The sequence below is a fragment of the Pygocentrus nattereri genome, chromosome 15 (assembly GCF_015220715.1).
Source record: "Pygocentrus nattereri isolate fPygNat1 chromosome 15, fPygNat1.pri, whole genome shotgun sequence".
Taxonomy (NCBI): Eukaryota; Metazoa; Chordata; class Actinopteri; order Characiformes; family Serrasalmidae; genus Pygocentrus; species Pygocentrus nattereri.
In genome coordinates this window covers 2,925,513-2,939,440 of record NC_051225.1, presented here as the reverse complement: position 1 = coordinate 2,939,440, position 13,928 = coordinate 2,925,513, and the positions used below count along the sequence as shown (strand labels likewise).

At 41.4% G+C, this 13,928-nt stretch overlaps 1 protein-coding gene across 2 annotated transcripts; it reads right to left on the bottom strand.

The window, feature by feature from the left end:
• Positions 1–5,052: 5,052 nt before the first annotated feature.
• Positions 5,053–13,794, bottom strand: LOC108430209 (interferon-induced protein 44-like). 2 transcript variants are annotated; one of them, XM_017702541.2, is made up of 9 exons: positions 13,704–13,794; positions 13,340–13,431; positions 12,368–12,538; positions 10,728–10,782; positions 9,683–9,881; positions 8,620–8,796; positions 7,314–7,485; positions 6,315–6,415; positions 5,053–5,337 (listed from the first exon to the last, which is right to left on the bottom strand). In XM_017702541.2, the coding sequence occupies exons 2-9, from the start codon at positions 13,410–13,412 to the stop codon at positions 5,146–5,148; spliced, it is 1,140 nt and encodes a 379-aa protein (XP_017558030.2). In that variant the 5' UTR covers positions 13,413–13,431; positions 13,704–13,794; the 3' UTR covers positions 5,053–5,145. The 2 variants fall into 2 exon arrangements, with proteins under 2 accessions (XP_017558030.2, XP_017558031.2); XM_017702542.2 differs by having other exon boundaries at positions 8,620–8,778.
• Positions 13,795–13,928: the final 134 nt, after the last annotated feature.

Here is a 13,928-nt window from a genome sequence, read left to right as displayed (position 1 = left end):
ACAACTATAGCCATTTTATTTACTGCCCAAAGTGGTCAATCTGAGGAAAAACATCTGCCTTACAATGGCCTACATTTACCTCTCTATCATGTACTTCTTCAGTTGTTTCCACAGCAGAAAAAACAGAAGGATCATTCTGGCCAACTGGTGGGATGACTTTGTAATGCATGTCCTTAACCTTAGAAGCAACTCAACATTGAAAACAGTGACCAGTTGATCAGGTATAATGACGAAAATCACAAGCGGAACAGGTTCTATTGACCGAATAAGATCTCATATGACATTTGTCTCGGCAGTCACATTAAGACAGACATAGTATGGAGTTTAATGGAGAAAAACAGAGAAATTATGAGAATAGAGATTAAAATGAATGATAAGAAAAACAAAAAGAAAATGAAGAAAAACAAAAGAAGGAAATTACTGAACAGCCATCATTTCCCCAAACCACGTAGGTAAAACAGCGCCATCCAATGTACAGATTCAACATTGTGCACTAACTTGCCGTCCTCTATGGGGAGTGAACGTGCAGAACTACGCCATCTGCTGGACGTGTCCATAACATTTTGAATCGTTTGGCTGCAGACGGTTTTCTGGCAGCGGATAAAAATGAGTTCAAAGCTGGAACGTTTGAGAAACAACTTATTTCACCACACAAATTCAGTAATTACGACCAGAACAGGACAGCGAACATTTTTGCTGAGCAACATGGCTTAACTGTGACGATTGAAATGCAATTGGACTACAAATCCCTTGGTTCAGTGCGGGCGCGCTTCGTGGAATTTGCGATAGTGACATCATCAGCGCCACATACGTTTGTAGTTCGTTGCGGAAAAACACCTATTTAAAAATACTATTTCTGTCTTACTGTGAATTATTTGTTCGGAAGATCGACATAGTGGCCAACAAATGGCAATAGGAAAATCAAACTATACAAACGGACCACCATTTCGACATTTTCCGTCGTGAAATGGTGTTGGGACCACCGACACTTCCAAGCGTTGGTGGTATAGTGGTTAGCATAGCTGCCTTCCAAGCAGTTGACCCGGGTTCGATTCCCGGCCAACGCAGCACGTGTTTTCCTCCAATGTTCAACCCCGAGAGCGTTTTATCTAAAACAGCCTGTGCCAAGATTTATCCGTTTTGCTTAACCCTCTAATGTCCAGCAGGCACGTTTAGCATCATAATGAAAGCATCACGGAACTCCTAAACAACATGGTTCTTCAAGGGTTCTAGTATAAAGACAGACCATCAGTTCTATGTGGAACCATTTGAAATGGTGAAATGGTTCTTAAGATTGACAGAGAATGTGTTGCATCTTTTTGAATATGGTTTTATATAGCACCCACTGATGGACAGTAACTGAGTACCTGAGTAAATGTAATTAGTTTCTGTACTTTAGTATTTTTGGTGTATCTGTACTGAAGTTTCTCCGTTCTGGGCGACTTTCTCCTTTCACTCCACTACATTTCAGAGTCTAATATCCGACTTTTTCCTCCTACATTTTGAGAAATCTGTCGTTCCTTTTGATTTCTGTGTGTATAAAAACGTAACATGTCAAAACGAAAGAAGCGCAAAGCCAGAGCACCAATCAGGGCCCAGCGGTCACTTTGTTTAGAGCTGGTTTTGACCTGTTGGTCATACCGACCCAGTGCAGCACGCGGTTCAACGTCAGCGCAGCAGCGTAAAACTTTGGGAGAGTCTGTTCAACATAAATGATGAACTAACCTAACTTTGTGTAAATAGAGCACAATATAGAAATATGTCCACATATGCAGTCGAGACTGACGCGGCTTTTTTCTGAATTTCTACAAAAACCATTTCATTTTATAGTAAATGAGTTTGGGCTGGTTTATGTTTATGAACAGACGCCTACAGATCAACATAGTAAAGGAGCTCATCTGTGATCCTGAGTTTAAAGCCAGTTTTTATTCAACTTAAACTTGGAACTAAGTTGTAAATAAATCTGAAACTGAAACTTTGCTTGTGTGTAAAAAGTGATTTCAGAGCCACTCGGTTCTCCCTGATGGAAACTGTTTACCTTCAGTGTTTTGTGCTTCTGATCATTTTAATAGACGTCAGCGTCACTAATTAATGACGTTCTATTAAAAGACTGGTTTACCAAGAGAGACGCTGGAGGACTTTCACCTGAAATGAGTTCATGAAGCCAGTCTGGTTATAAAAATGATAACAGGACATCAGAGCCAGAATTACTCTTTTAGTACTTTTACTTTATACTTAAGTACATTTGAAGGTAAATACTTTAGTACTTTTACTCAAGTGGAGGTCTAAAGAGGGGAACTTCTACTTCAGAATATAGCGTCACCCTTCTGTGTATAACGATTAGAAGTGATTTGCTGATTGCATTTTCACCGGAGCTCGCGCTGAACTCACATCAGGTGAAGAATTAAATACTTTCCTGCTGGTCCGCACGGCTAACTAGCACAACCAGTTATTAAAGAGTTAATATCTGAGGATTATAACTAAACAGATTTGGTGAAAATTGGTTGAGTGATAAGGAAGTTGAGGCTGATTTGATCTGAGACTCACCGTCTCTCATGGCGGACGCGCAGTCGCGATGCCTCCGATAGAGAACAACAGACAATGCGGCACCTAGGAATGGACATCTATGACTACAACCCCTGGCAGACCACCACAACCACCACAGGCTAGATAGCATTCAAGGTGGTGAAAAGCCCACCCTTTAAAACAAGGTTTTCCAAAGTGTGGCCTGCTTTTGATTTTGCCCGCCAGAAGCCCCAACACCCCCCCCCCCCCCCCCCCCCCCCAATCAGACAGCTTATTTTCATTCTACATAAATGTAATACATTTTTATTTTCCTTTTGTGTCATTAAAGCATTGTAGTAAAAAATGTGCAGTAATGTAAGAAAACATTTTCAAAACCACTCCTGTGCTACAGCTTTATCCACAGGCCACAGCGACACCCCAGATCTATAGTTAGATATTATATACAGCACTGTGTGAAAGTCTCAGGCACCCAAGACACATTTTCAAAATGTATTTATTTGTGTAGTTTGTGTTTATCTGCTGAGAAAAGTGTTTTGAATGAACTAAGTTTAATATTTGAATAAACTAAGTTTATAGAATATTAATTATGTATGTATATATATATATATATATATATATATATATATATATATATATATATATATATATATATATACACTGTGTGCACAATTATAAGGCAAGTCTTGTTTTTGAGCATTATTTTTATTAATGAGCAGCTACAGCGCTCTCGGTTAACCCAAAAAATGTTAATAAACCTCAAACATGAATGTTTAAGAAAGTAAAAGTGAGGTTTTGGCTTTCTAAGGAGAATCTATATCTATATGTGCACATTTATTGGGAAACTATAATGGTGCAGAATTATTACGCAGCTAAATGAAAAACATTTTCCCATCTGACTTTATTTTCATCTGTTCAAGTGAGAATTATAAACAAACAACTCAAAGCTTTCCCTTCAGTTTCTTGATCTGTTGACGATCAACTTTTTGTGCAGCAGCGGCCGCAGCCTCCCAGACCCTGTTCAGAGAGGGGTCCTGTTTTCCTTCACTGTAAATCTCCTGTTTATGAACTGCCCACAGGTTCTCAGCTGGGTTCAGGTCAGGTGAGGAAGGGGGCCACATAAGTTCTTCATCTTTAATGCCTTTACTGCGAGCCATGCAGAGGAGTACTTGGATGCATGTGATGGAGCATCGTCCTGCATAAAAATCGTCTTTTTAAAAGATGCAGATTCTTCCTGGACCACTGCTTAAAGAAAGTGTCTTCTAAAAACTGGCAGCAGGCTTGGGAGTTGATTTTGAGCTCATCTTCAACCCGAAAAGGTCCAACCAGCTCATCTTTAATAATACCAGGCCATACCAGTACCCCACCTCCACCTTGCTGGCCTCTGACTCGAAGTGGAGCTCTGTTACTGATCCAGCCCGGACCCGTCCATCTGGTCCGTCAGTCACTCTCGTTTCATCAGTCCATAAAACCTTTGAAAAATCTGTCTTCAGATCTTCTTGGACCAGTCTAGACACTTCAGCTGATGTGTCTTGTTCAGTGGTGGTCGGGTTTCAGCCTCCTTACCTCGGCCACGTCTCTGAGCGCTGAACATCTTGTACTTCTTGATACTCCAGCTAGGCTGCAGTTCTGGAATATGACAGAACTGGAAGATAATGGGTTCCTGGTAGCTTCACGCTTGATTCTTCTCAAATCCTTGGCAGTTATTTTGCGTCTTTTTCTCTCAGCACGTTTCTTGCGACCCTGTTGACCATTTGCAACAAAACGTTTGATGGTTCTGTGATCGCGCCCCAATATCTCAGCAATTTCAAGAGTTCTGCATCCCTCTGAGAGACTTTTGGTCATTTTTGACTTTTCAGAGTCAGTTCAATCTCTTTTTTGGCCCATTTTGCCTGAAGAACAAAGCTGCCTAATAATTATGCACACCTTGATATGGGGTGTTGACCTCCTTAGGCCACACCCTCCCTCATTACAGATACACATCACCTGCTATGCTTAAATCCATTAAGCAATCAAGTTTATCCAGCTTGGAGTTAGAAAATATGCCTAAAAATGATAATATGGTCAAAATACTCACTTGCCTAATAATTGTGCACACAGTATATATATATATATATATATATATATATGTATAATAACTAGTGATTTTCTGGATGTGAGTGTGTTTGTTTACCCATCTCCAAGCGTCTCCTCGAGGAAGTCCAGTATTATATGTAGTTATAAAGCAGCTCCTGGTTTGACCAATCAGTGCTCAGTAAATTGAGCTCATGATGTCATTGATGATATTAACGAGTCTCTGTGGCGGCTGTGAAGGTGTCCAGGAAAAATATGGACCCGAGAAATTCTTGTTACTGTTTATTGTTTTTCTGTTTATCTGAATTATGAATATGACTTTATTCTAATGTATATTGTGATAAACTCACTGCTGAGGTCACCTGGTTAAAATTAGCTTAGATGCCCAAAACTTTCCCACAGTGCTGTATGTATGAATATCTAACCCATAACTATTTTCATTTATTTTGTCACATCTAACTTTCATACTTTTATTCACATTCAAATTTGGGACCACCGTATGGTTTGACTGATTTAAAAAATCGGTTTAAATATTTAGGTCTTGAGATCTCAGGCTTCAAACGGCCGTTTGCATTCAGTGGCCGTATCCTGGAAGTACAGATGTACGTACTGCAGGATGTGGTCGACAGCAGTGAGCAGTAAAATATCTGTGCTCTCTTCCAGCTCAAGCTGTGCTGAGTAGTTTTTCACCGGGACGATGTAGGAGGTGGCCATTCCCAGCAGCGCTCCAGCCTTCGCCATCTGGACATGTCGACATAAAAGGTCATTAAAGTGGTAGTTCAAACAAACGTAAACAGTTTTCCTCCTACCAGTAATGCAGCTGATCAGCCGAGACGTGTTTGGTGACTGAATCTTGCTTCTACAGTTTAAAGCTAACGATTAAAGTCAGAATCCACATTGTTGAGTCTGTTTAAAGGGCCAATATTCACCATTTTCATGCATATCTTTCCCATTAAGTCTGCATATGGCATGGGCATATAATTCTTAACTGCATGATCATTTTCCAACCTGTCTTTATCCCTGTAATTTAATTGTTGTTATTGGGCCTTTAGGACTGAAATATGCAAATTAGCCCTGTTCTGATTGGGAGCCGTCATTCAAGAAAGCAGTCCAAGCTGAAGCAGCCTTATAAAATAGTTGAGCCCTTCAGCAAGACTCCTAACCCCCAACTGCTCCCCAGGCGCTGTGGACATGGCTGCCCACCACTCCGTGCAGGTGTGCTCACTGCCCCCTAGAGCAGGGCTAAACTTCTGTAGGCCGAATAGGTTGCTGTATATATCGCTGCTCTCGGAAGAAAACCTCGTATCTCCATTTTTCAGTTTTTGACATAATTTCAAAGGACCTGTTGTCCTTTACATTGTTTGTAAATTTCATGATCAATGGACGAAAAGAAACGGCCCAAAATGACTTGGAAAGACGTCTGGTTCCATTGACTTACATTAAAACTACAATAAGTTTTTTCTTTCTCCTGTAAAGTTACTGACAACAGCGACATACATACATTATTTCTATCTATCTATCTATCTATCTATCTATCTATCTATCTATCTATCTATCTATATATATACACACACAGACACACACACACACACCCACACATATATATGTATGTATGTATATACACACATATGTGTGTGTGTGTCTGTGTGTGTGTATGTATATATATATATTAGTAAAATCTACAAATCCATATAAATATAGCAGAACTGTGTCCTTACCAGCTGCTGAACAGTGGAGCTCCGGTACACGTGGGTGATGTCCTGAGAAGTCTCCTTGCAAACCTCGTCCACATGAGTCAGCAAAGCCACTTGATGCACCCCTGCAATGAGAAAACACTTAAGTGGGAATTCCACCAATTTTTCTAAATTTTGCATGATTTACATCTATTAACCGTTTGTACGCAATATCTAAATGTAGTATGATGAGAAAAATGCCATGGAATTTCTTCTGATTGATTAAAAGAACTATGCATACATATACACACTGATCAGGTACAACACTCTGACCACCTCCTTGTTTCTACGCTCACTGTCCACTTTATCAGCTCCACTTACTGTATAGCTGCACTCTGTAGTTCTACAGTTACAGACTGTAGTCCATCTGTTTCTCTGATACTCTGTTACCCTGTTCTTCAGTGGTCAGGACCCCCATGGACCCTCACAGAGCAGGTACTGTTTGGGTGGTGGGTCATTCCCAGCACTGCAGTGACACTGATGTGGTGGTGGTGGTGTGTTAGTGTGTGTTGTGCTGGTACGAGTGGATTAGACACAGCAGTGCTGCTTGATGATAAAGCTGATAAAATGGACAATAAGCGTAGAAACAAAGAGGGGGACATAATGTTGTGTGTGTGTGTGTGTGTGTGTGTGTGTGTGTGTGTATGTATAAATGTTAAATGCAGCCTTTGTTGATTTTCTGAGTGACAGTAAATTAAATTTCAGCTTCTATTCATTTACTGTGTTCAGCATATTGGAAAAAAATAAAACCTAAAATGTAAAATGTGCCATAACCCTTGAACATTCCACGTTGTATGTTTTATTTTTTCCTCAAACCATTAAATTCATCAAATAAACAATACCTGTGCATCAAAATGTGCAGAGGTGTGTTCTCTGTACAGGATGTGTTCAATTATTTTCACTTCAAATGTCTTTTGACCGGGGGAGCAGAAACCTTTGCATACGACTGTATTTCTAATCACCGTCAACCCTCTGAAGACTCACCCAGGTTGCTGATGTGTTCTCTGAGCTTCTGGAAGGTGGAGCTCAGAACTTTGGAGTAGGTGTTGATTTTTGAGGCATCGACCACAAACACCACACAGTGAACCTTGTCTTTGAGGCCGGGTTTCTTTATGTAGCCTGAAGTCTCCGATTTCACAGGTTGCTCTGGGACGAACTGCGAGGGGGAAAAGCTTCACTGCTTACTAAGAGTGACAGTTTCAATAAAAGACGTCACAGCACATGTATTATAATAATACCACACTTTAAAAGCTATAAAACTATGAACACACATTTTAAAAATTCAACATTGACAAAAATAAACAGTTTAAGAAAGAACGCGAGGAAACAACTGGCAAAAACAAATTAAAGGGCCAATTAAATGGAAAATTGTTCTCTTTTATTCCAATAAGAGTCTGATATAAGCATATGAGCATATCAGCATGTAAGCATTGCTGAATATACTGTTCACGCCTCCAGTCCTGATGTGGAAACTAAGAACAGACCATTTAAAACTCACTGCATTCGTACCGTCAAAAAAGCCGACTCATTTACACACACACATCTATTCATTCCACAGTTCAGACCATTTATGATGAGCCATAACGAAAGTTTCAGCCCAGACTGCTTTTTGAATGAGACACAATGCAGGGCAGCCAATCAGAACAGTGCTCATTTACATATATCAGTCTTAAAGGTGCAGTTACTAATAGCAGCCTGTTTAATTCTAAGGGATAAAGAGAGATTCGTGTAAAAATGAATTATTATCTAGACAGTCGATCAGTCAAGACGTGTTTGGGGGCCCAAATGTTGCTTCTTTAGTTTAGCGCTGGAGGCTATTGTTGCTAATAAACACTAGAAGTCAGTAGTCACCCAAATCAACACGCGATGACAAACTGATCATCTGGTGTCAGTAAAAAAATGTAAATCTGATTTTTTTCGGAATCATTTTCTTTATAATGGCACATTGGGCTGCCATCTAATCAGCTACTTGTAACAGTACTGTGTATGTTGACCGGAAGGTCGCCGGTTCGATCCCCTCGGCTGACAGTCCATGACTGAAGTGCCCTTGAGCAAGACACCTAACCCCCAACAGCTCCCTGGACACTGTGGATAGGGCTGCCCACCGCTCCGGCCAAGTGTGCTCACTGCCCCCTAGTGTGTGTGTTCACTAGTGTGCATGTATGTGGGTGTTTCACTGCACGGATGGGTTAAACGCGGAGGTCTAGCTCCACAGTGTGCAGACACAGTAGGCTGATGGTTCTGAATTCAATTCTATAACTGGTGAGTTCTTACAGCGGCAAGAATGTACCTGATGTCCCTCTGGCACATGTCCTTGAATGACACAGAGTGCATCATGAAGAGTCAGTCCAGTCATCTCTCCCTCTCCGATACCCATCACATCACACAAGGCCAGAGCTGTGGTGCCATCCGTTTTCTCACGACCCGCTCTGATGCTGAAGGACTGGAGCTGGAGGGAATTAATGCTCTGATTTTTCATATAGTGACATTCATTCATTAGTAATCCATCTATACGGGATATTCTGCGTGTGCCAGCTCTCCTGCTGTCCACAATATCCACGTGTATTACCTTATTAATACACCTCATACCTTATAAGAAGCCCAGAACCCCTTACCTTTGTACTGTAATTCACTGGCCACTTTATTGGAAACACCTACCTTGTACTTCCACAAACTGGCCATTTTATTAGAAACATCTACCTTGTGCATCCGCTCACTGGCCACTTTATTAGAAACAGCAACCTTGTACTTCCGCTCACTGGCTACTTTATTAGAAACACCCACCATGTACTTCCACTCACTGGCCACTTTATTAGAAACACACACTTTGCACTTTCACTCACTGGCCACTTTATTAGAAATACCAACCTTGTATGTCCACTATGTAGGTGTTCAGTTACAGACTGTAGTCCATCTGTTACTGTACAGTTTATTAGTCCCTCTACTCCAGCCATCATTGGTCAGTTTCTGACCACAGGACCGCTGTTGTCCAGATTATTTGGGTGGTGGTCCAGCATAGCAGTTACACTGACATGGTACTGTGTGTGGTGCTGGTAGGAGTGTATCAGACACAGCAGTGCTAAGGGAGTTTTTACACATGATGAAAGTGGAATGCCAAACAAAAATATCCACCTGACAGCAGCTCTGTGGTCAAAAACTGACCATTGACGAAGGACTACAGCTAACACAAACTGTCCATCAGCAGATGAGCCACAGTTTCTAACTGTATACCAGCAATGTGGAGCTTCAAGAGAGGGGTTTCTGATAAAGTGGCCAGGGCGTATATTCAGTAGTGACAAATAAAATTTCATGTCAAAATTATAGGTCGATGGTAAAAATGTTGTTGTCTTTACCTTTTTTGTAAAGCCTGTGGAAGAGGAAGATCCCACCATGGCTCGGTTTAGGACCCGTCCAGAAAAGACAGACTGCACCGAACTGATAAAACTGGACTTGCCAGCACCAACTGGACCCAGCAGCAGAACCCTGGCCTCAGAGACGTAGTCGCTGGCCGGTTTGTAGGTCTTCACCATCTCCATCAGCGTGTCCTTAGTTCTAAAGATAGAATTCACCATGTGTCCAAAAGTCCAAAATCATCCAAACCCTTCTAAATAGTGGATTCATCTGTTTAAGCGTTCAATAATCTCCACTGAAAAGAAATGTCAAGTAAATTCACTGGAGCTTTACTACTGTAGAGCTGTACTACCCTATCACCAGCAGCTCTAAATGCTATTGACAACATGTGCTCTGGAGAGATGGAGCTCTACTGAAAACCTTTGGAATGAGTTGGAGTGATGAAGCTCCATATACCTCTTCAGGAAGAGGTAGAATGAAGAAACTCAGTTAAAGATCTATGGAATGAGTTGGGCCTGGGTTCGATTCCCCGGCCGGGCGACCACGTGGAGTCATTCCTACGTGGAGTTTGTATGTTCTCCCTGTGTCTGCGTGAGTTTCCTCTCGGTGCTCCGGTTTCCCCCGGAGGGATGGAGGGATGACGCTCCATTGAACACTTATGGGAGGAGTTGGAGCAATGGCACTCCATTGAACACTTATGGGATTGGTTGGAGTGATGATGCTCCATTGAACACTTATGGGATTGGTTGGAGTGATGATGCTCCATTGAACACTTATGGGATGAGTTGGAATGATGATGCTCAATTGAACACATTTCACATGAGTTGGAATGATAAACCTTCACAAAACACATTTTTTATGAGTTGGAGTGGTGAAGCTCTGGTGTTTTTGGGAAGATTTGGAGTGGCATTTATGATCCAGACCTAACTATCCAATATCAGTACCTCACCTCACTAATGCTAAATTGGAACCAGATCCCAAAAAGAACAATCTACCTGGATATAACAGAATAACATACATTTACATCAAAGCTGGTGGGATACTCACTCCTTGGTCCAGGTCACATTTCTCCAAGGGGACGGGAGAGGAGGAGACCAAATACCTACAGAAATGCACAAGATGACAAAAATATATTGAAACAGCAAATAATACCTACATTAAGGAACTAGAAGGGGAAAAATAGTCTTGACAAAGCCATTGCTATGAAATTCATGTGGTTGCTAGGGTGTTGCTAGGCCATCGCTATGGCATTTTGCTATAGTATCCCAGGTGGTCGCTAATGTGTTTCTACACCATTGCTATGTTATCCCAGGTGGTTGCTACAGTGTTGCTAGGCCGTTGCTATAGTATCCCAGGTGGTCACTAATGTGTTTCTATGCCATTGCTTTGTTATCCCAGGTGGTTGCTACAGTGTTGCTAGGCCGTTGCTATAGTATCCCAGGTGGTTGCTAATGTGTTTCTACGCCATTGCTATGTTATCCCAGGTGGTTGCTACAGTGTTGCTAGGCCGTTGCTATAGTATCCCAGGTGGTCACTAATGTGTTTCTACGCCATTGCTATGTTATCCCAGGTGGTTGCTACAGTGTTGCTAGGCCGTTGCTATAGTATCCCAGGTGGTCGCTAATGTGTTTCTACGCCATTGCTATGTTATCCCAGGTGGTTGCTACAGTGTTGCTAGGCCGTTGCTATAGTATCCCAGGTGGTCACTAATGTGTTTCTACGCCATTGCTATGTTATCCCAGGTGGTTGCTACAGTGTTGCTAGGCCGTTGCTATAGTATCCCAGGTGGTCACTAATGTGTTTCTACGCCATTGCTATGTTATCCCAGGTGGTTGCTACAGTGTTGCTAGGCCGTTGCTATAGTATCCCAGGTGGTCGCTAATGTGTTTCTACGCCATTGCTGTTATCCCAGGTGGTTGCTACAGTGTTGCTAGGCCGTTGCTATAGTATGCCAGGTGGTCGCTAATGTATTTCTAGGCCATTGCTACGTTATCCCAAGTGGTTGCGAAGTCTCAAAAGCATAAATGCACTATTCCTGTATGGGTTCTATGATCCTGATCCAAGTTTTGTGGTTCTAGCTCACCTATCTGTGTTTACCTGTGAAATGGTAAAAAAAGCATAGAATAACAAAATGAAGAAATTCAAGCTGCCTTTTTCAAGCCGTCTTAATAATGTATGCACTTAAAGGGCCCATATCGATAACTATCATATTTTCCTCACTTTTTTCAATAAAGGTGTTTGATGTTTGTAAACATTACCAAAGTTTCAAAACATGAATGCATTGTTTCTTTGATGTCATGAAGAAAATCACATTTACAGACATCCGCCTAGTCAGCCTACAGCAGTTTAGCCCCGTCCAATCATGCTGAAGTCATACAAAGCGTTTCAGCCAATATTACTTTTTGAATAAGGCACAACACAGGCAGCCAATCAGGACAGAGCTCATTTACATAAGTCAGTCGTAAAGGTACAGAAACAAAGAACAGCCGGTTTGATTCTAAGGGATGAAGACAGGTTGTAAAACGGAAACGTAAAAAAGAATTATGGCTGTTTTTGGTACATAAAACCACACAAACATTTTAAGGGGATGTCAGGGGAGATGCTTAGTTATCCTCATTAATCTTTAATGAAAGTACTGAAATCAAATGAAGCTGAAATTGCACTGATGAGAAGTGGTTCTCACTTACTCCCTAAGGTTGTGGCGCCAAGCGGCAGCACAGCATCCTCTCTCTTTTCATTTTTGGAGGCTCTGTTTTTACCCGGCGACTGGTTTTGTAGGAAACCTCCTGCTTGTCCCAAGGTAAAATTAGGTACTTTGGGGAATGTGGTTACCTCTTGGTCGTCCTTCACAGCAGCATCTTCACAGCAGATAAGTGACATGAAACACCCAAAAATGGAAAGAATTTAATGTTTAATTGCACAAAGAAGATTTAAGCCATGCATTAATGTGAACAATGTGGATGAGTGAGTAACTACAGCTCGTTAAAGGGGACATACACAGAATTTTATTTTCATGGTAAATAAGGCCATTCAGAGAGGTGTGATGTGATTCTAGAGAAGTTTACCTAGCCAGAAATGTTCACCGGAACCGGAACCGGACATCCAGAGCTGTTAATGCCACATAAGACTTCCTAGCATAAAGTTATTACACAACATACTTACAAATATGTTGCCTGATTACTGAGACTTCATATTTTGATAGTTTTGAGAAAGTTTTGGCCTAAAATGTATCTTTAAGAAGTGCAAGCACAGCATCTTTCATAATTTGTGCAGGTTCACCAGTGGTTTGGATAGATTAAATCAGTTCCTCCAGGTGAAAAGTTGGTATTTGTTCCTTTTCATAACCGAATGTTTTAAAACAGAACAGTAGAGTAAAAGCCTGGAGGCGAGGCGGGGTGTGTGGAGTCAGTCCAGCTTAGAACAGATCATCTCAGTGGATTATGGTTCAGTTATGTTCCCTGACTGAAGGTACTGAGATGGAGCCTTGAGGGTTCCACCCCAGTGACAGTTTAGTACTGTTTTTTTCTGAGAGTGTATCACCACCACTGCAAACAAATGTCACACCAAACCACTCTGAATGACTCTGCTCACATGCCAACAATTGAATTATGCAGAAATTTTCCCTTTAACTTGTTTGTTGGTGCAGACAGTAACAGTACCTTCAGCTTCCACCTTCTTTTCAATTGTGTAAAGGGTGCTGTTAACTTTGGACATTCCAAATGAAAAAGCCATCACTTCTTTAGTCACGGCTCTGAATCAAAGAAAGGTAATGAGCAAACATTCAGACACGAGAGGACGTCTGGAAGGGTGGGATATTACTTTAACGCCATGCATTAAAAGTGGACGCTGTAGAAAAATCAAAACTTGATGCATTTGCCAATTAAAGCTATTACTGATGCATCTGCACTGCATGGCAAGTGAAAAGCAACACATTAGTATTAAACAGCAGGAGAGAAGTTGAGAATGGTTTTACGTTAAACAGAGCAACAGTAAGAAAAAGTTGAAAAAGTGCATTTTACTCACAGCTGTCATGCAGGAAGAGAGACGAAACTTAATGCCTGTGGCAAGAAATGAAAATGAAACCAAAGCCCTTTGCGAACTCAAGCAGATAAGCAGAGGGTGGAGTCCGAAAAGGACTGAAGTTATTCCAAACACAGAGGAAACCTTCCCTTTAACCCTTTCCCTCCCGTCTCCTCTTCATCAGACTGTTCAAAGTTGTGTGAACACTGTGATATTTACACCCACACA